Below are 22,765 nucleotides of genomic sequence, written 5' to 3'. Positions count from 1 at the left end.
ACGAAAGCGCTTTCCTGGTGGCAATGGGTTAGAACAAAATCTAATTCCATGGTAGTAGCTAAAGATGTGGAGTTTTGAAAGCTTGGCATGCCTTTTGCCTGTTTCTACATACATTTAACCATCAGTGTGTGTGTCTGTGCATTGAGCGTGCACATCACTAAATCAAAATAAAAGTTACTTTAAGATCTTAAACATTCGGAAAGGTTTTTTCTTCTTCTTCTGAATGACATGTGAATGTGGTAAATATGCTATAGAGAAAAACAGAAAAAATCAGAGCTACAGAGTGCTGGGGTCCTGTGCTGTGCCCAGCGGGTGACAGGGCAGACAATGGTTCTTATGGCTCTGGAGTGCTCAGTTCCTGCCATACAACTTCCTGTTGAGGGGTACCTTGTCCAAAGTCAATCACCTAGCAATGGTGGAACCAGACAAGTCCAAACGTCCCCTTTCCAAGCCAGCACCTTCCCAGTATGCCTTGGGGTGTCCAGTGCTTTCCGGGAGGCTGTCAGCTCCTCTTGCCACCCTGGAATCACTGTTATTCTTATTTTCTTTTCTATTGTTCATATCCCAGTAACATTAAAGAGCCTCCAGAAGGTGCCTACACCCGCCTCCCAGAGGGCATAGTGGATAAGCCTAGATTCTTTTCCCTATGAGGCCTTTGAGGATGTACGCCAGAATCACGCCCAATGCTCAGAAAGAAAAAAGAAAAAGAAATAGCAAATGAATGGTGCCAGGCACTTACTGCACACCAAGACAGGACAGCCACCCAGCTTCCATTGTGTCCTCAGTTAATGCCACAAGCCCCACAAGATACAGATGTGCCGGGGAAGCCAGGTCAGATTCTACCTCTGTCAGCAGGATCCAAAGTCCTCTGCCTGCCGAGAGGCGTGAATAATCCCTTGGAGGAATCCTTAAAATGGGGCAATGTTTTTCTTTTCCCTTTGTTCTTTATGCAGCTGGATTCATCCCATGCAGTTAGTTGGTGACTCTCTTCTCCAGCTATTGCGTATGCCTGACATCTCCTCCTAGCATTTGTTGCTCTGTTGTAGCCAGTGCTGAGGCGCCATCCACCTAGGACTCTTCTTAGGGACGGAAGTCGTGTCAGAGGCTGCAGAGTGATGTTTCCACATAAGTGGCAGCACGTGGCTTGAGCCTCGTCCTCACTAAAACAGTCACACACACACACACCCCTTCAACACGAATTCTAAAGCAAGAGCCCAGCACAATGCCGGGCTCACATCGGGGAAACTCCCATCTCCAACAGGCCCTGGGTCTGCAAAGGGAGTGTTTCCACAGAGCCACAGCAAGACAAACAAAAGAAAAGTTGTAAAAGTTTTATTTATTTAACACGTGACGTCACCTTGTTTCTACAAGCGTGAAAGAGAAGAGAAAACCTTAGAAGGGTTGTCTCAGTTTCTTGCCAACATGAAGGTCCAAGTACTCATCCAGGAATCTGCTTGCCACCCCCAGGACAGCTAGGACAGTCAACAAGACCAAAATCCCCAGGCTCAGCCGGAAACCAATAATCCTGCAGGTGAACAGGAAAGAGAGAGGTGGTAAACTGGGCTGTCACGAGGACTGTGGAGTCCTTGCAAAGACTGAGGCGCACTGTTGGAACTGCTCAGAACTTTCACGACAGGCCACTTGGGATATTTAGCTCATCATGAAAAGTGAAGGGACTGCCAAGCCCCAGAGGTTAACTGGTCCCCGCATGGTAGTTAGCTACCTAACCGCTCTCTAGAAACAAGGCAAAATTCTTGCTGTGGGATTAGGAGTTCAGGTGCTGCCGGCTGGTGGTGGCACACGTCTTTAATCCCAGCGTTCGAGAAGCAGAGGCAGGCCATCTCTGTGAGTTCGAGGCCAGCTTAGTCTACAAAGCTAGTCCCAAAGGACAGCCAGGGCTACCCAAAGAAACCCTGTCTCAACAAACAAACAAACAAACAAACAAGCTCACGTGCAATAAGCAGGCCCCTACTTTCATTTTCTCATCTCCTGCCTCACTGTGACTGGCCTCAGGCAACATAGGTCATTTGGGTCCCCAGTACGCCATGTTCTCAGTGCCTCGCGGGAACAGAAAAGCAACCCTGCTGAACCTCACACGAATACGCCATGATCGGGTTCTCCTTACCTTCTTTTAGCGGCTTCTGCGTAGCCCCAGAAAAACTTGTGGCGGGCATACATGTAGAGGAGACCCAGACAGGCTGCATAAACTATGGAAGGAATAAAATAAAGAAAATTTATAGAATGTAACGAATGTCTTTCAGTATAAAGTGTGGAGACTAAGAAAGTACCTTAAAAATATTTTTCCTGACAAAAAATATAGGTGCCCAGAATATACAAAGAATCCTTAAGATAATAAAAGAAAGACACTTTTTAAAGATTTGTTTACTTTTTTGTTTGTTTGTTATGTAGGCTGTGTTCTACCTTCATGTACACCTGCAGGCCATCATTATAGATGGTTATGAGCCACCATGTGGGTGCTGGGAATTGAACTCAGGACCTTTGGAAGAGCAGCCAGTGCTCTTAGCCTTTGAGCTATCTTTCCAGCCCAAAAGACAACTATTCTAAATAAGTAAAGTATGTTTACATATTTACATAAGTACCCATTCCCACAAGACAATACATAAGTATGCCCGGAATCACATGAAAAATGTTTCAACACAATTCAAGGTCAGCAAACCACTAGCTAAGACTGCCACTAATAAGAGCCAGTGAGATGGCTGAGTGGGTAGAGGCCAGTTTCCACTCAAGCCTGGCTACTGAATTCAATCTGCAGAAGCCAATAAAGGAGAGAGGAGAGACAGATTCCACAAGGTTAGCTCTCCGTGTGGGCTCCGTGGCACACGCTTTAACATACACATAGCATGGGCACACACGAGCAGCAGTCATGAGTAAAGAGTGATTCCTTTTAAATGTTCCTAAACTACAGTAAGATGTCACCTTTAAGTACTCAGAAGAATGGCTAGAATTTTATTTTTGTGTTTTATTTTTATTTATATATATATTTTTGAGACAGGGTTCCTCTATGTAGCCCTGGCTTTCCTAGAACTTTGTAAATAAGGCCAGCCTTGAACTAAAGATCCATCTGCCTCTTCCTCCTGAATGCTGCCTCCAGAATGCCACCATGCCCAGCATTTTAAATGCTAACAATATAAAATGGTAAGAATATAGAACTGGAACCCACACCCTTTATTGGGAGGACATAAAATGACACAGCCCATTTAGGGAAAATTCTGTAAGTTTTGCAAAAGGAAAATATGTAACCCAGCTATTCTAGTCCTATGTATTTACTATAGAAACAGGAAGACAAGTGTCCACCAAAAGACCTATTCGAGAATATTCATGAGAACCATGGTTAGTCATCACAACTATGAATTACATATGAATTAGTAACCAAAAGATGGAATAGTCTGGAGGTTTATCATCGGGAGACTTGATAAACAAGCGATATAGGCATTCAGATCACTGCCACTCCACGGAGAATGAAAAGAAATGTATTTGCAGCAACACAGCGAGTCTAATCCCCCTTTGCTGCGGGATGAAGCACTGCCCCCCAGGGTCCACTGGGTTATCCAGTCACATGGAACTCTAGAATGGGGAAGGACCAAACTGGAGAAGTCAGTGCAGTGGAAGGAGCGAAAACGGATGGATGCGGAAGCAAGGAGACGTCCTGAGTGGTGGCCACATTGCTTATCTTGACAAGACACTGATTCGCACAAGCATGTTCTTCTGTGAGACTCCACTGAGTGGCTGAGATCTGTAGACATTCTGCATTTAAGTTTTGTCCCCCAAATATGCAGCGCACAGTATGAAGCGCCAGCATCCTGACCAGTCAAATTATTGACATCTTCTCTAAAGGAAGAAGCACCTTCCTCAGCACCTCACAGATGCAAACTGAATGTCTAGAGCACTGGCTGGTTCTCAACCTATGGGCTGAAACTCCTCTGAGGTTGAATGACACCCACCCCGGGGTCGCCTAAGACCATCAGAAGCCACGAATATTTACAATCCATAGCGGTGGCAAAAACACACTTACAAAGAAGCAACAAAAATAATTTTACAGTTGGGGAATCACCAAAAAATAGGAGGAACTGCATTAAAGGTTTGCAGAGCCTCTGTCTGGGACTTTTGACACACCAGATAAAATTAAATTCACCATTTTTCTTGCTTCGGTCGGCAAGCTTTTCCTTTTTTTAATTTCCAGTATATTCCAGGTGTTTTTCTAAGGATGTGGTTAGCAATTGGCTGCCTTTATGAAGTTACCCTGGGACAGAGGCTGTAGCTCAATAGAGTGCTTGGGCAACAGGCTCCCTTCTTTGGGTTTGACCCTCAGCACCCCAAGATGATAAAACAAAGAGTCTTCCAATAGCTGATCCTTTGTATGATAGAGAAGTGTGTGTGTGTGTGTGTGTGTGTGTTGTGTGATGTCCATGTCCATGTGTCCATGTGTGCATGTGGGTGTACTTACATGTATGCACATATGGAAGCCAGAGACTGATGTCAGGCACCTCTCTCACTCACTATCATACATACTCACTCACATATCATATCATTCCCTCCCCCACCTTTTTTTGAGCCACGGTCTCTTGTTGAATTTGTAGCTCATTGGTTAGAGCCTGGAGGTGTTCTGTTTCTTAGAAAGGGCTCGGGAGGAAGGAGGGGATACCATTTCAGGGAGAAGGCACCAAAGATGAGAGCAAGCAAATGCAGAGTGGTGGCAGAGCTGCCTGGCATCTGAGGATGTTGAAGATTCTGGATATGCTGTCTGTTGAGAATTACTATCCCAACCTACTGAATTATTCACCCAAAGCCAATGGACAGCCAGAGGCCCCTTAGGCGACTTACTTCAGGAGAGAAAAGAATGGCAAGGTACTCAAGAACCCTTTTCTGCTAGGCAGTCAGCCTCATTCAGCCCATCCTGGGAAAATCTGAAGGGTCAAGAGACAGAGGCAGAATCCCATTATCTAAAGGCACTTCCCTTATTAGTTGTTAATATGCCCTTAGATCAAAAGGAATAGCCACTTTCACTCATGCCATTAAGGAACAGAAGTACGAGTTGAGTAAAGTTAAAAAGTCATTCTCTAAAGGTCATTGTATCTGAAATTCCTTGGTTGACAGTAAAAATTGCAAGAAAGAGATTGATGAAGGTTCCTTGGAAGCAGCTAGATTTTAGTTTATTTAAATCTTAGCAATCAAATGCATAGTCAAGTGAGACCATTACAGTTAGCAAGAATCAAAGGGGATTCTATTTCTCTAGCTAAGGCATCCGTGCAGGCCCAACACCCAAATGCATGGGTACACAAAGCTCTCAGCTCTCCAAGGAAACTTCAGCCAAACAGAAAGGTCATGCTTGCAAACATGTGGCATCCACGTCCTTCTGGAGCCTTGGGACATAGGTTGTTGGGACAATTATCAATAGACCTGCTAGGTCCTTGAATGGAAGATGATCCACAGTGGCAAATATCAGGTTGGACAACTTACTTCGCATCTGTGTACCTCAGTTTCCTCCCATGTAAAGGAGGAATCAGTTATTGACTCTGATTCATACAAAAGTTTTAAGTCCTACAAATCTATGAGCTTCAAAAGAATGACCTGGCACTTAGTGAGTGCTCCCTAAGAATGGCTGTTGCAAAAGTGAATTGTTTTCTGTGTTCCGATCATCCAGCTGAATCAGATTATTAGATCTGAAGACAAGGTTCATGTCATTCTTTTCCCTGAGGGCCTAGTGTGTTGCTTGTTCAAGTCGTGTGTGGTCTATAGCCACATGACCTCGAATGACCTCTGTCTCATCCAAGGTGTGTACGCTGGGTAGTTGGAGCATGCTGGGATGCACACTCTTGGCCTTGCCCCTGCCAAGCGAGTATTCTCCCACCTTACCAACTCTTGCTTTTTGAGGCAGGGTCTCACTGTGCAGCTCTGCCTCTGGCTCCTGAGTGCTGGAATCTCACCATATCCAACTGCTAGTGTTTGCGTTTACTTTTTAGTTCTTGAACTAAATCACACTGAAGCCATGTTAGCACACCTATAGCTTGGATGGACACAGGCGTTGCTTCTTACATTTAAAGTCATTTCCAGCATCAGTAGCCAAGCGGTCACCTGTCTGCCCCTTAATTGTGCTTAAACACCACAGTCATCTTTGGAATGAGTCTCATAATTACCTTCACTGAAATACCATCCAGCCATCCACAGCGTTACGATGAATATGGAATAAAACTCCAAAGAATTTTGGCTGCAGGGGAAAAAAAAAAAACATAATGCTAAATTCATGAAGAAACATACACTAATGTATTGATTTTCCATCTGCAGGTGAGTGTTCAATCTATTGAAGCAAAAATAATACAAGAAATTACATGAGGAATTTAAGGATTCTTCCACTTAAAAGGAGTCTTTCAAGGTGAGATTCAGACATTACTCACAGCAGAGCTGGGCCGAGAATCATTCTCTCACACGCAGAGAGGCACTAGTGAAGCCGTCACAGCCCCTTCCTCAGAGACAGGCCTCCAGAGCCTAACTATCATTCTGTGTCTCATCCAAGTCACCTGAGAGGCCACTCAATCCATATTAAACAGATTTCTTCTTAAAAACTCCCTCACACCCATAGCTTTCCACTCGAGTCTTTAAATGATTCCCATGCTATGCAGTGGGAAGGTAAGATCCAAGAGCCCGCTGACTGACGTGCTTCTCAGAGCACTGAGCACCCTTGCAGAGGACCAGAGTTCAGTTCCAAGCACCCACGTGGCTACTGTCTGTAACTCCAGTTCCAGGAGATCTGATGCTTTTTTCCAGTGTCTGTGGGCGCCAGGCACACAAGTGCTGCACAGATACACACGCAGGCCAAACAATCATAGACACAGAGTAGAGATTAAAGCTAGTAGACGTTAGCATCCCGCTGCCTCTATTTGTGGGAAAGTCAGATGGAAGTTTTGATACTATTTTAAGCACAAGGGAATAGTTCCCCGGGAACTACACTTAGCGCATCTGGACCCGGCAGAGAAGGGGAAAGGAGAGAGGCAGCAGTGATCGGGTGAGCTCTGTCTCATTAGCAAACAGCTCAGCCAGGGAAGACAGCCTTCTCAGTGGTCATCTGAGCATCACTTGAAGCCAAGTAAGAATAATGCGAGATCTCTGAGCCTGGTGACACAAGCCTGTCATCTCAGCTATTTGGGAGGCTGAGGCAAGAATTTGTATGTTCACGCCCTGCCTGGGTCATAGAATGAGTTCAAGGCCAACCTGAGCTACTTAGTGAGATCTTGTCTCAAAACAAAAACTACAGAAATGGGGGTGGGGCGCGGGCTGGAGAAGATCGGTCAGCACTTGCAGAGGACCTGAGTTCGGTTCCCAACACCCATGCCAAGGGACTCATGACCTGTAACTCTAGATCCAGCACACTCAATGCCCTCTTCTGGCCTCTGCTGGCACCTGCGTACATGTGCCTGTACACAAAGACACAAACACACGAATAAAAATAACAATAAAATCTTTAAGAGCTGGAATGTTTCTTAGTGTTGAACTGTTTTCCTGACATGTGAAAGGCTCTAAATTTAATCCCTACTCCTCGATAAAAGTGAGGAAAGTGAAACATTGACAAATCCCAGACTCACATTAAAGGCTGTGGCTTCTGTCGAATCCTGAAGCACACGTGGGAAGTCGTAACCTCACCAACAAAAACAGTGAGGACCTTTTGCTCTCTGAGGACCCAAAAAATGGGAAATGGGCAGTATTGGTATAGGAATGCTTTCTTCCCTCTCTTCTCATCATGTCTTTAAGGCCTGAAAGGCCATGAGTGGCCCGGGGAAACTCTCCCCTGGAGCCTAAGCAGAGGCACAGCTTTCTAGTACTCAGAGGAGTGCCCGAGATGTTGTTTTGGGAGGTTTTGTTGTTGTTGTGTTGGGTATTTTTGCTTTTGGGGGGTTTTCATTTGTTTGACTGTATTTTTGCAGCTTCTGGTGTGTTTTTGCTTCTGGTGGTTTCATAAGTTTGTAAGTAGCTATGATAGGGTAAGTGAAAAGACACGAAAGAATTATGACAGTTAGCTAAAACTAAGAACCTACTTCTCAACATTTCCCTTTCCATAAAATCTTCTCTGAGAGCAAGAGGAAAAAACAGCATGTAACTCTTTTTCTAGTCAGGGCAATTTCCCGGCCCCTTTTTGGAACCATCACACAACTGCCCCATTCTTTATTAGGTTTCTTGATACACCCTAAATTACTCCATAAACAAGGATTGAATTTTTCCACATCTTCTTATTCAGAATTAGCTGTGACATTTTAAACACCTCAGAAGCATCATTCACAAAAGTCTACTTTGAAGGACTTTCCTTATGGTGAGCTAATGGCCTGGGTGCTGCATTTGAGGAACAAAGAGGCACTGCATAGAGCCTCCTAGCCATGTCCACTTTCACATGGGGAAGAGTCTGGGAGCCTGTGGTCTCCCAGAGGCTAACACACGAATGTGTTTTGTGCTCCTGCCGGAAAGAAGAAAGCCTCTTAGAAGAAAAGAGAGATGGTATAGGTCTTTCCCTGTAGCTCAGGCTGAAGAACTCCTTAATGGAGAACAATCTGGAGTGGACAGATGACCTTTGTGAAAGGCGTAGAGTCACTCCAGACAAGACAGTGCCAGGCCTCGGGTGACAAGGCTCCATTAGAGAGAGGGCCCTGAACCTAACCTCCCACCACTGGAGCACCCAAAGCAACCCCAGGATTTGGGCCAGTATCTTAGGGAGACCCTCAGTCACAGCACTGGGAAGAAACACCATGACCAAAAAACAAGTTGGGGAGAAAAGGGTTCATTCAGCTTACAATTCTATCAGTGTTCATCCTTGAAGGAAGTCAAGACAGGAACTCCAACAGGGCTGATGCAGAGGCCGTGGAGGGGCGCTGCTTGCTGGCTTGCTTCCCATGGCCTGCTCAGCCTGCTTTCTTATAGAGCCCAGGACCACCAGCCCAGAGATGGCACCACCCACAGTGGGCTGAGCCCTCCCCCATCAGTCACTGATTAAGAAAATGCCTTACAGTTGGATCTTGTGGAGGAATTTTATCAGTTGAGGTTCCCCCCCCCCTTTAGGTAACTCTAGTTTGTGTCAAGCTGACATGAAACTAGCCAGGACGCCCAGGTGTGGACAATGCTCCAGAACCCAAGGAGAGGACCATGTGCACTGAGGCCCACTATTTCGCTGCGCGAAGCCGGGACTGTGTCTCTGGGAATACCCCAACTCCCAGAAGCAATCAAGAAGATAAAAACGTTGGCACTAAGATTTGGGGTGAGCAAGGGGGTAGTTGGAGGCCATTGAGATCGGGCAAGAATTGATTGTAGCTCCATGTGTGCTCATGGAAAGGCAGAGCCTACAGTACTAGGGCACATTACTCTGTGTTTCTCCATCTTTATCCCGAAATGGGTCCCTGGTCCCATTCCAAGCAGGAGTCACTCCTGGACCCGCCCGACCTCATGTCCTTCTTTGCAGACATGCCTCAAGCTTTGGTTCCTCTACGACCCAGAAAATCATTTACTTCTCTTGGGTGACGAGATGCTTAACGGAAGCAACTGAAGGCAGGAAGGAGTTGTTTTGTCTCGGAAGACCTGGTGACAGGCGGGGAGCCACTGCTCACATCACCTCCCCAGTCAAGGAGCAGGGGGGACGGCTGCTGGTGCTAGCTTGCTCAGCAGGGGCAGGCTTCGTCCTTCAACACCCTTGATTTAGTCTGGAGCCACAGCCCATGGGATGGTGCCACGCACAGCCACGATGGGGCTTTCCTCCTCAGCTTAGCCTCTCAGGAGACAGCTTCAAAGAGAAGCGCAGAGGTCTGTCTCCCCAGTGACTTCAAATCCAGTCCGTTTGAAATGAATAGCCATATATGCCACCTTGCCTGTCTCTCATTATCATCTTTTGGAAACAATCCTCTGACTGCTGGGGGGGGGGAGGTCCCTGCTGCTTGTGCTGTCTGTCTTGTAGCATTGTTTCTCCTTGGAACACCTGGAGTCCTGTTCTACCTGCTCATTAGCATCTCCTCTCCCCTCCACCCCGTGACCGCACCCTCCTCCCACCAGCAGCACCTCTGAGCCCCAAAAAGCTCCCATGGCATGTGACAAAGCGTGGTGTGCCCCATGATAATCACCACTGCAAACTGTCAGTAGATATGTTCAACTTAAGGGGACCAAATACTAAAAACTCCTGCCTGTGCTATTAGCTACCAATTATTCTCATTGACGATGACCACATAGAAAGATGGTGACCGCATTCACTCTTATGTCACCAGGGGCCTTCAATTCCACTCCGGGGAGAGTAACTGAAAAGGTCTTCACTACAGGGGAAAGCAGGGCCAGTAGGGGGAGTGCGTGGGCTGCTTGGCCAGGACTTGAGATACTTTCTAGAACGTGGAACTTCGAGATTTGAAACTAGTACAGCCTCTGGTACACTAGCCCTGGTTTGTCTGATGCCAGAATGTTTTAGGAGTCATGAAGCTTTAGGGAGAAAAAGGTGAAAGCCCGAGAAAAGCTGAAGACGCCGGGCACTGCCGTGATCATGCGTGCCCTGTGTCCCTCCACACAGGGAGGAAAATAGCCCTGGGTCCGCCCACAGATACCACCAGCTGTCTAGCACTGCCCGTGGGGCACAGGCTGAGAACAAATTCATCCCTACCTACAACGGTAGCACTTAGAAGTTTACCAAAATAAAGCAGGGGCCTAGGTGTGCCTGGGCAGATTCAAACTGCATTAGAAAACACAGGCCCAAGGCTTATCAATCACACTAGACCACTGAAAGATGTAACACCCTCAGCTGGACCCAATAAAAGAAGGACAGCTAGGCCCGTAGCCCCACCCATCAGCCCTCCAACCTCCCACCATGAGCATCTAGGGGCGCTCAAGCAGAGAACTCCAGCCGCTCCCGGAAGTCATCGAGGCATGACCCCCATTGCGTCAGGCAGTCCGCGCCCTCTCCAGTTGCTGCAGCCGGTCTTCTGTGTCAGCTCTGTTGTCCCACTGCATCTTTGGGGTTCAGCTCTGTGACCCTGTGTGGTAGGGCTCTGCATGCCTTCAGCAGCTGACCACTGGGTTCCTTCTGATCACACACAGCAAACTCTCTTTGCATCTGTATCAGCTCTCTGCCTCCGAAAGCCTCCATGAACTCTGCGGCATCCTTAACCTGAGCATTAGGTAATGTTTGTGAGTGTGTAGGCGTGGGCGTGGTGTAGTATAATGTGTGATCTCCAAGTTAATATTAGTAATTAAGATTGACGTAAACGAACTTGCATTTGCCAGTGGCCAGCTGAAAGATAAAATCAGGACTGTTTGGAAAACAGCAGCCAACAAAATGATGTCGCTTCTAAATTCAATACCTTCTCCCAGTGGGAACATCCAAATGTGTCTGTTTGTGTCCTTGGTGTGACACCCTCACAGCACCCTCAGGAATACCCTGATAAGAGACTGAGGTGGGCAGTGCACGTTGCTAAGCAATGCACGCTGCCCTCATCGCCCCATTGCCAGGGTGCCGGGAGAGCCTCTGATCCAAGCACCATTTGGCCTTTGCCTTAGTAAGTAGACTACAAAGCTTTATCATGTTTTGGAGTCGGGGGTGGGAGGCAGATGCTGTCAAAAGGTGGCCGGGCAGTTCCAAACCTGGTTAGTTCTAAAACACCTCCACACCTTACTGACCACAGTGTAAGCTCCATGACAATACAGATGTGTGTGTGTGTGTGTGTGTGTGTGTGTGTGTGTGTGTGTGTGTGTCCTCCCTTCACAGTGCAGCTGGGGCCCTTTCGGGACCAATATCCCCAGCCTTCTTGAATGTGAGCAAAGCTACTTCTTACCAACGGAAGGTAGAGAGTTAAACATGTCATGTCTGGGCCATCATCCTGTTAAGTAGCTGTTGCCATCTTCCCCTTGTCTAGCCACAGGCAGAACTTGGACTTGGGAGGAGTAGCCTGGCCTGGACCTCTGTGACTATGTCAAAATCATCCCCATGGGGACACCCAGAGGGATCAGGGACCAACACATAAACTCCCGCTGTGTTAAGCATCTGGGAAATTAGGACACTCAACTAGAAGACAATGTTGTAGGTGTTACAGAACACACAGAACACAAAAGATGGGATTCTAAGAATAAACAAACAGAAGCTGCAAAGCTGTCCTCCCCCTCTGTGGGCTACTTAGAGGCAGGAGTAGCTCCCTGCAAGTAGTAAGAGACAGGAGCCTACAGGGAAAAGTACATTCTGATAACAGATATATTATGATGAAAACGGATCAGAGATATAGGATTAATAGGAAGGTTAGAGTTAAAACAATGAATTGGGGAACACCAAGGAAGATAAATAAAAGGGCTAGCAACTAAGAGACAGCCAAGTAGATAAGGTGCTAGGAAGGACAGAGCTCTGATCCAGGGTCAGCAGGCCAGCTGTGGCCCCTGCAGCCCCGACCCCACCGCATTCCTTACAGAACACAGGCAAGGCTTGCTCGCCCTTTCCTATGACAGTCATCTACTGTTACACTATCGATCTACGATTAGATTAAGAGTGGCTTCTGACCAGAACATCCACCCAGTTTAGAAAGGAAACCACCCCAGACCACCCCATACACAAGACTACATACAGCCCCACCCATGAGGTAAAACAAAGACCACAGATTCACCTTGGCAGCTATGATACAAGCTGCTCGTGTAAATATGATCACAGTGAAAGCACAATTCAGTTAACAGCCACCAAGACACCTGAAAGGCCAATGACTAGCAGGCTAAGGGCTATCAGACAGTCAAGGTCAGCAGCTAATAAGGAGGAAGTCAGAGACGTGCAAGGGATGCGTGGGGGTTCGATTGGTTCCACCCATGACAGCCCAGAAAACTAACCAATGCAACAGAAACTACATCAGTACACACGTTAGGGTCCGGGATACGCTAAAAGAACGACCCAGACTCAGAATCGAGCAGCATGCCAGCAACAAAGGACGTTCATTCTGCAGAAGTCCGGCATGCGGAGCCACCACGTTCACAACATGGCCGTGACCACGTGGGGGACTTGAAGGCCCCTTTAAAGCCAGACGAGGGTGGGGGGGAACTCCTACTGTGGCTCTGTGACCTCAACTGGGATTGGCTGGTGCCCCTGGAGGCTAGGTGACTCTGATTGGGATTGGCTGGTGTCCATGGGAGCTACAGGACTCTGGTCAGGACAGAGGTGCTTTTCTTTTCTTTTCTTTTCTTTTCTTCTTTTCTTTTCTTTTCTTTTCTTTTCTTTTCTTTTCTTTTCTTTTCTTTTCTTTTCTTTTCTTTTTCCCCGAGGTGCTTTTCAAACCTGTAGTTAAACAACCTTATCTTCCCTAGGCCAGATGTCTTGGCTGTTTCTGATTGGTTGCCCTTTTCTGTTTTGTTTTGTTTTGTTTTGTTTTCCTGTAACTCTTAGGCCTGTTCTATCCAGCAAGAAAATGAAGCCCATTATGGAGTTGGTCAGGCTTATTTAGCTAAGTGCTCTCTCTGTCTCTCTCTCTCTCTGTCTATATATATATATATCACACACACACACACACACACACACACACAGGAATTTCTCACTTTTCCTTAGTGTTTCAGTTTTCCTTAGTGATCCTAAGTAAAGCTCACTGCCCTTCGCTTACCTCCACCTGGAACTCAAGAACTGCTGTCTCGGGTTAACATTTGGTAACCACTGATTTTCTGGTACCCCCTGTGGTGGCCCTGTTTGAATGCTTGGTCCCCAGTTTGGTGGAATGTTTAGGAAGAATTAGAAGATGTAGCCTTGTTGGAGGAGGTGGGCCTGGAGATTTCTAAATCCCACGTCAGGCCAGTTAGCTCTCTCTGCCTCCTACCTGAGGATCAAGACAGAAGCTCTCAGCCACTGCTCTAGCACCATGCTTGCCTGCTGCCATGATCCCCATCATGACAGTCATGGGCTCTAACCCTCTGAAACTGTGAGCCCCAATAAATCCTTTCTCCTATAAGTTGCCTTGATCATGGAGTCTTACCACAGCAATAGAACAATAACTAATATACCCTAAGCCCCCTGGGTCATGCACACTTAGGCCAAGAAAGATTTCTGAACATATAACACGAACGTTCGAATGCATCAACCTCATTCCAAAGAGCTGGCTGGGGAGGACACGGGGCATTCTCAAAGCTGGCCAGCCCCAGAACCTTCCTAACCCAGCACTCTCTGTAGGAGTTTTTAAACATAAAAAGAGGCAAGGCATTTCAATGAGGCTTTTGAAGGAACCTTCCTCTTTCAAGCGTCTTTCTTTACTTCTTCGGCTCCCCCCTCTGTTTTGCCAACTCACTCTGACTCAGCAGCTGCACATTTACAGGAGTCAGGCCTGGTGTGTGAAGGAAGCAAGAAGGCCTTTGAATTATGACTTTGTCAGAGTGACGGCTTATCATGCCCAGAGAAGGCCTCTGGGTGAGAAAGGGTAGCAGGACATATCTGAATTGCTTATTATAGGATAAGCTATGTGGTGATCTAGGCCTGGCATCCCAGCACTCGGGGAGCTGAAGTGGGAATTCCAGGCCAACCTGAGCTACTTCGTGAGTGAAGGGACTCTGTCCAGTTCAAGCATGGCTCTGGCAGGCCTTGCCCTTTCTCCCCAATTCCCTTGCTAAAAACTGTCAGATTACATTCCTAGAGATAGCCACCAAGGTCTATTCTCTAATTGGCCACTTCCTCCTCCTTAGGCTGACTACCAAGGTTCAGCTATCAAAGTATTGAAGTCCAGCAATCAAAACCCCTTTTGGCTACCCTAATTAACATGCCCAATTAAACTCCTCATCCTAAGATGGGGTTTCCCCTTATAACCTTTACAAACTGCCATTTGCCTATGGGCCACATCCGTCTTCTCTTTATCAAGAGGCAGTCCTTTTGTCCACTCTGGGACAAATAGCCCTGCCCCCTCTCCCTGTTCCCTCCCCCTTCTCCTTCATCCTCTATCTCCTGTCTTTGTCTCTTATTCCCTGCCCTTTGTCCCTCTGGGACAAATAAATCTGCTTTGTGCTGAGAAGTTGGTCTTGGGGGTCCTGAACTGATACCAATCCTAACAATAAGAGCCTCAAAAATAAGAATTAATTAATTAATTGGATTGTTTCTTGTTAGGTAAGTTACCTGTGGGAATACAGCAGGAGGTAGATCCCGATGGCAGGACTTAATTCCAACTGCCACCCAACAACTGAACTGCTGGTAGAAGCAGGCTGAACACAGGAGGGACCAAGACTTACAGGTCTCCTCCAGAGTCCGTCTGTCTGTCCATGAACTCACCGCTGAGTCATTTGCTATCTCAGGCACCCTCTTTATCTAACTCGGTGGATAAAGGGCATATGGGGCTTCCAGCTAACACCCCAGAGGGAAGCTTCCTCAGAAACGCTGGGGCCAGAGAGCTTGCTCCTCAGGTAAGAGCAGCCAAGCACGAGAAAGTGGTTGAGACCCCCCCAGCACTCTGTAGAAAGCCTGTTGTGGCTGTGTGCATGCGAACCTTAAACTCCAGCACTGAGGAGGCCAGAGACACAGTCTACTGGGACCTGCTGGCTGCACAGTTTTCTGGGGTTAGACATGCATTAGGATCATTTGTTTCAATTTACAGAATTCCGGGCTTCAGATTTTAAATGAGTCTAAAAAGTTAATGTCTACCGTTTCAGCTTAACAGATGACTCCCCCGCCTGCTGCAAGAGACTGGCGCCTCAGCGGGGCTCAGAGGGCCTTGACGTGATGCTGGTGAGATGTAATCTCTCCTTAGAGACAGATGGTGGAGCGACTTTGGGTGTCTTGTTCGTGCTGAGGGCTGAGCAGTAGAGAGAAGAGTGGGAAAAGGCAGCGTTTCAATGAGAGTAAGGCTAGCTTAAAGAGTTCTATGCGTTAGCCAGCACAGGCAGAAAACAGAGTGCATTCCTTCTGAAGAACTGAGGAAGCCATTGCAGGACAGACAGATAAATAGCCTGCAAAGACCTAGTTGGCCCAGGGAGTTCTGCTAGGTTCCTCGAATAAAGCCTACACGCCATACTCCTGACAAACAGAATCTGAATGAGCCAGCTTTGTCCTAAACCTTAGAATTTAAGGCAAGAGCTTGACTAGTGCTATAGAGCATCCAAAAAGGGTGGAGTTGGGCGGAACTGCCCATTTGTCTCGTCCAAGGGAAGCAGGGAAGCAGCCACTGAACCCATCACCTGCTCTTGGCTCCAAATCCCCCTTAATATTATAAGGGTATCGTTATTACAGGGTCTCCCTGTGGAACTTTGTTTGTTCCACTGTGGTTCAACACACACGCAAATTAACTCCCGACAAATGGGTTGAGCTTGTGCACTTACTTTATAAATAACAGCTTCAGAGCAATACTTAGAATGGTGTCCAGCTTTATTTCTAGGACAAGCGGAGTCCAGCTATAGAGGGGGAGGGACAAAACACTAACTTGAAAGAGAAGCAAATGTGCGGGAATGAAAATAGAACCTAGATGGCCTCGGATCTAACCTGCCAGATGCCTCGAACTCCCCGACCAGAAGCTCAGGTGAAAAGAGGCAAAGCGAACCTACCGCGGGCACCATGCCACTTACTAGTCTCCTATACACCAGTTGGCTGGTTCAGGGGTTTGTTTGGTGTCCTCTGTGGTTTTCTTTTGTTGGGGGGTGGTTTGCTGTGTTGAACCCAGGCAATCTTGTTTGCATCTGCCCACAAAGTGAACTGGGTTTGTCTCACATCCAAAGCAATACAGCCTACAGATTAGGATATCTAAAACTGTGACCAAAGCAAATCCTTTTTCTCTGTGGGTTGATTATCTCATGTATTGATCACTGTAGCAGAGAGCTAACAAAAGGGCTCCACTAAAATAAGAGACCAAAATAATGCAAAATATATTTTTAATATATATATTAAATATATGTACATATATATATATTTCTTTTTTTAGTCCAGGTAACAGGTGATCCAAAACCAGGGAGTATAAAAAAATTCCAAGGTGGCGACAGGAAGGCGCAGAACAACGGCCACGCGGTAACTCTGAAAACCCCACTCCACTTGGAGCGAGAAGGGGAGGGTTCGGGGAAGCCTGGCTCAAAGCAGGAGCGGGTTGTGAGCAGATCGCTAGAGCATCTGAACCTGCTCAGAGGACAGACTCAGCTCTGTAATTAAGGAGGAAGCTAAAGCAGCAAAGAAGCAACTGTTAACCCTAAGAAAAATAAAACCTGCACCAGAAGGAAACAGAATCACAGAATGGTATGCGGCTCCACTTCGGACACTGTTTTACTTAATCACAGTGGTACAAACGCTGGCTCCAGGCTTCACACAAGCCTTAAAACTGTGGGCCAATAAAACAGCAGGGAAATCACAGCGTCTAGAAGTACAAACGCAGCCAAAATGGATGCCAGTGGTTATGCGGAGACAGACAGGAGGGGGTATGAGAGGCAAGAGCGAAGGACAGTGACTTGTGATAAAGACCCATCGTCCAGGCCGTGCACATGTATTGCCCTGGGGAAGTAAACATTTATTTCTAGGTTCGAAACATGCTGGCCCCAAACCAGCACTCACCCACTACTTGACATACCAAGAGTATTTAAAGACAGCATGGATGGGAATGACTTCTCCTTGTATGGCTTGATGTTACTTATAATTGTCTTGTGTTCTGTGAGTGGCACTCCCTATACACTTTGAAGCTGAGGGAGAAAATGCTCTAGAGGAGCTTTCTGGGAGCAAGGGGCTGATCGAGAGACCATGTTGTCGGCCCAAGGCTCTTCTTGCCTTACCAAAACTGAATTCAAGGAGTAATTTTTTTTTAATTGCCAAAATGAGACAAGAACTGTACAAGGAAAAGTATGCTGAAAACTAACAACAACAAAAACCAGCAGTGAGTAAGTCTCAATTAAGCAGTGGTTTTAGGGGTGGCCGGTAAAGACCACCCTAACTTCTACAGGCAAGTGCACTGTGTTTGTGACAGACGGTTCCGTGTGTGTGTGTGTGTGTGTGTGTGTGTGTGTGTGTAGAGGCAGGGAGCACAGGATGATCAGAAACACTGAGAACTCCTGTGACTCTCATCCTTACATTCCTCACGTTCTTGGGGAAATTGGCAGAAGAGGAATTATGAAATCATTAGTCCCACCTGAGTGTACTGAGCCCTCATGTGGCTAGAGGGGTCTCTGCGATCAGCCGTGTGCCTAAGAGACACTCTTCTTCCGACTGAACCTTTTGGGCAAATAGATCCGATTAGCTCTGTCCTGGGTAGATGCCACCCTCTAAACAGTGATAGTGGAGCCTGATTGCCGCAGACGGCTCGTCGTGGCTGAAAGTGAACTTAGGGCCTTCTCTATCACCCTTCCCCTAACCAGACCCTGTCTGTCTGCGGCAGGAAAAAAGTGCTGCTACTTACTGCGCACGAAATAGTCTCTCAAACTCCGGGGACCCTGTGACTGCTGGGGCCGCAATGTTGTATTTTAATCTTCCTAGTGCAACGCGCAAAGCGAAATAAGCTGCAAGGGAAAGGGAGGCCATGTTACAGTCTGGCCCACTGCTGGTCACCACTGAAGTGTGAGTACAGTTGGGGACCACAGCTACCTACCAGAAAGGGTCAAAGCAAAACAGACTGGCCAGTGAGCCCCAGGGCCCTGTCTGACTCTGCCTCTCCAGTGCTGGGATGGCAAGCCTGCACCACTGTTTTTTATTTTCTTTATATGAGTTCTGGGAGTCAAACTCAAGTCCTTGTGTTTGCAAGGTGAGTTCTTTAGCACCTGAATGGTCTCCCCGCGCCCTCATCTCCTTCTTACTTCGCAATTACCTCCTGGCGTCTATCATTTCCCTTCCCATTATCTCTCCCGGTTTAATGGTTGCCTCAAACCGGATTTGGTCTCACCTTAATATCCCAACATCCACTTCTGATGCACTGATGTTTTAAAAAGGAATAGTTTCCTCTTAAAAAAAAAAATCCTTACACCAAATTTGTGGCTTCAGTCTCTACGGTGTGAGAACTCCTGGAAGTGTTTTCCTCCCAAATCAGCACTCTTACCCTTGAACAGGAAGTCAGTCAGAACTGAGCCCGGCTTAGGAAGGGCTCCCTGAGCAGGCTCCGTTCCTTCCCTCTGGCTCTCACTTAGCTGTTGCTTAGGCGTTAAACAGTGGAGAACACACTGAGTACCCAATGCTTAAGGCTGAAGCAATCTGTAGGGGAGATGTGTGCTGTCCGACCCCGCATACACTCTTGCTGGGCAAAATAAGGGTGGACAAGCCAAGAGCTCATGGGCCCAACCAGAGGGGGGACCTGTCTATTAGGGAGAAATTGGAACGTGGCCTTTCGAGGCCACCACTGCCCTCTCCCCTGTGCTGTTCCCAGTTCTCCTGATTTGCTTCACAGCCCAGGAGGAAACCCCTAGGAACTGGAAACGATGAAGGCTACCTGCTCCTAGACTGACCGATGAGCAGAGGCACAGGAGCATGGGGCTTGCGAACGAGTAACCACTCGGGAGGTTCAGTTTCTCTCAAGACTGTGACCTGCAGCCAGTAGGCACCTGTCTGCCACACCAGCCAATGCAAGGACCGTAAACGGGAGGGGTGTGAGAATATCCACAATGGTAGGGGCATTTGAGCTTGGGGCTAGGCTCTGGGGTGAAAGTCCTAATCTGCGCTCTGGGCTCAGGGCCTCAGGAAGATCATGGTGGTCGTCCGCAGACAATAGCTGTGGACAAGCTATTCCATCCATTCTGTGGAAAGACTGAATTCCTCTTCAGACACACGTGGGTGCAATTCTCTTTGCTCTTTCCTGGGGTCGGAGGATGCTTGCGTGCCTGGGACAGTAAAGGGGTATACCTCCCGCACTGCTGATGGCCATTCCATGTCACAGACAGACCCTTCCCTGGGGCAGCCGCTTCTCCACTCAGCAGCTTCGCTCTGCGGGTAAGAAGTTCAGGATGGGGACTAACAGTGGTAAGGACCTATTCTGAGCCAGTCACCACGGAGGCCCTTCCTACTCAGCATCCTGTTAAATTTTCTGTGCTGAGGACATAAACGAGCAGAGTATCCTGGCCAGGAGCAGGCAGCTTCCACATAGATCCGGGTGGGTCTGTCTTAAAAGCCTGAGCTGTTTGTACCTTGGCACCAGCTGCACTAATTCTGTGAACAATGAACTCCTGTTAAAGTGGCTAGATAAACGGTATCTCTGTGTCTCTCTGTGTAGTGTGTCTGTATCTCTCTGCCTCTCTCTCTCTTTCTTTCTCTCTCTCTGCCACAGGCATAATTTTTCTGGTCTCTTCTCTTCCTGCCCCTTCTTCCCTCACCATCGAACAGCCTAATTTCTGGTCCCAGTCCCCAGCGTCCCCAGCATGAGCCAGCACATGAAGATTCTCTGTGTGGAGACAGCCTCTGTGGCTAGGGACATGTGGCCACCACCCCCCCTCCCCCCAGCCTGCTCTGCAATGACAAGATCATGGCACACTGTTTGCTTAGGCCCAAGCTCTTCTGGGGTTGGTAGCAAACACTTGCTCTAGTCCACAAAATCTGCTAAACAAAACATGTTTGAAGGTGTAAGATACCTCCCTCATCCGCAAAGCAGACTGGCTAGCTAGCTAGCCACTGAGCTACTGTGAAGACTCAGACTCTGCCACTCAGCATGGCAGCCCTCTGCTTCCGGCAGTGTGTGGACTGCGCTGTCCACAGTTCCCGGCCTTGGTTCCAGAAACACGCACCCCGAGAAGAACAAACAGGCATTCTTGGTAAGAAACTGTTTGCTAAGCGTGGAGGGAAGATACCAGGAGCTGAGTAACTGTTGCTACTGGAGAGAGACAGATCCTCCATTGAACCAGGCAGAGGGGGAGTGGAGTCAGCCTAATGTTTTACTTCATCTAAAGTGCATATTTCTGCAGAAGTTTACAAGCAAGCTTAGAAACAGGACCGGTTTCCTGGTGAGCCCTCCTAGTGGCTATTGCCCCGTTCGTGCACTCAAGTCCCTGTCTGACACTCCTGGTGCTCCCCTGCCCTGGGATGTGAACCGTCACCATAGATGACACACAGTCACTGGGCTCTGAGGTCCACCACAGCCCTGAGGACACTAATCTCTGGAACATCCTCAAATTCTACCCACCCCAGGGAAGGAGGGGGCAGGCCACCCTGAACCATTTGTGCCCTGCTGGCTACCCAGGGCTACCAACTAAAGGCAGGCGTGAAACCCAAACACTGAAGCAACTTCTGTGTGTGTGTGTCTGTATGTCTGTCTCTGTCTGTCTCTCTCTATGTGTCTGTCTCTGTCTCACTCTCTCTCTCACACACACACAAACACACACACTTCCCATGTTCTTACTTTGCTGACAGGCAGAGAGAAGGGAGACTGCAGCCAACAGGATTGAATCCCCTGCCATCTTTCTTTCACTCTCTGGTCTGTTTCACAGAACTGTTTGCAGGAAGCCGGCTGAAGAGCACAGGCGCTTTAGGACCCTGAAGGCCTGATCTTCTTCCTTATAAAGTCAACAGAGTTGAGTCAACAGAGTTGAGAAAGAAAAAAAAAAAAAACAAAAAAGAAAACAAGACAGGATCCAAGGCTGGGTAACAACCTTTGCACTGGAATAGAAAAACCACAGGCAGGCAAGGCTGGGCTGCCGGTACAGATCCTTATCTGCTCCTTTCTGAACACACCCTACAGCACTACAACACACCCATACATACAACACATACTATACACACCACACACACACACACACTGCTCTCTCCCAATTCCTCAACTCCAGCCTCTAGGAAACAAGTTAGAAATAAAAAGAAGCCTAAAGCCCCTTGAAGCCCTATGCATTTATTGTGTTTTATTAGTTATATTTTGACACTCAACTCTCTTTCATTGGGGACACTGGGCCTCTGGGCCTCATGCATTTGGCACCGCTCCAGGGTCCTGAGGTGTTTAACCACATCTAGAAGGTGAAGCAAAGCTCAACACAGAGGGTCTGAAACACACCATCTGCCCCGGAGGCCAGATGCCATGGAGGGCGCAGGCCCAGAGCTGTCTGGGTGGCCAGGCTTCTGTTTGCCCAGGGGGCCATCCTTGTATATCTGCTATTCCCTGGGTGGCTCGAAGAAGCCCTTGACCTTGTCTGTGTAGATGGCAGTCTTGTCCTGTCCTGTCCCCCATCCACCATCTGCTCTGAGGCAGGTTAGTCCTGGACACGGGCAGTCTGCCTCTAGGATGGTACAAACCAATGCAGCTTCACATATGGAATATTTATTGACCCTTCCAAAGAGGCAAAATTCCCACATGATCCTGCCATGAGAGTACTGCTGTGGCACCATCAGAGCCCACAAGACTAGAGGGGTTTATTCTTAAATACACATTATTGTATGTCTATGACATGAATCAGCAGACGTAAGGATCCCAAACAATGAGACATTGAGTGGAAGGACCAGCGATGGGAAATAAAGAGGTTGAAAGCAATCGCTGGGCCTTCGAGGTCTTGCACAAGCTGATGACATATGCCCAGCAAGTTTATTAAGAAGTATGGCATCAGGAGGGCGTGGTGGTACACACCTGTAATCCCAGCACTTGGGAGGCAGAGGCAGGTGGATCTCTATGAGTTCAAGGCCAGCCTGGTCTACAAAGGGAGTCCAGGACAGTCAAGGCTACACAGAGAAACCCTGTCTCAAAAAAGGAGATGGAGGAGGAGAAGAAGGGTGTTTTATAAACTATTTTCAGAGGGAACACTGACCAAGGTCAACAGAGAGCTAAGTCAGACAATGTTGGCAAAGAGAACACAGGTTACCTCAGACACAGCTGCTTTAGGACTGACAACCTCAGCCAGGGTGGAGAGTCAGGTAGAGAAGCTACAACCTTAACTCCTTCAG

At 47.7% G+C, this 22,765-nt stretch overlaps 1 protein-coding gene across 2 annotated transcripts; it reads right to left on the bottom strand.

Annotated features, from left to right (window-relative positions):
- Positions 1 to 1,316: 1,316 nt before the first annotated feature.
- Positions 1,317 to 21,424, bottom strand: Mgst2 (microsomal glutathione S-transferase 2). Of its 2 annotated transcripts, XM_021638607.2 has the most exons (5): positions 21,243 to 21,421; positions 18,327 to 18,426; positions 6,156 to 6,226; positions 2,126 to 2,207; positions 1,317 to 1,525 (listed from the first exon to the last, which is right to left on the bottom strand). In XM_021638607.2, exons 1-5 carry the CDS (start codon positions 21,298 to 21,300, stop codon positions 1,393 to 1,395), a joined length of 444 nt encoding a protein of 147 aa, XP_021494282.1. In that variant the 5' UTR covers positions 21,301 to 21,421; the 3' UTR covers positions 1,317 to 1,392. The 2 variants fall into 2 exon arrangements, with proteins under 2 accessions (XP_021494282.1, XP_060232916.1); XM_060376933.1 differs by lacking the exon at positions 18,327 to 18,426 and having other exon boundaries at positions 21,243 to 21,424.
- Between the last annotated feature and the right edge of the window lie 1,341 nt (positions 21,425 to 22,765).

The sequence above is a fragment of the Meriones unguiculatus genome, chromosome 2, assembly GCF_030254825.1.
Source record: "Meriones unguiculatus strain TT.TT164.6M chromosome 2, Bangor_MerUng_6.1, whole genome shotgun sequence".
NCBI classification, from domain to species: domain Eukaryota; kingdom Metazoa; phylum Chordata; class Mammalia; order Rodentia; family Muridae; genus Meriones; species Meriones unguiculatus.
The sequence above is the reverse complement of the archived record's forward strand: the minus strand, read 5'-3'. Positions and strand labels throughout refer to the sequence as shown.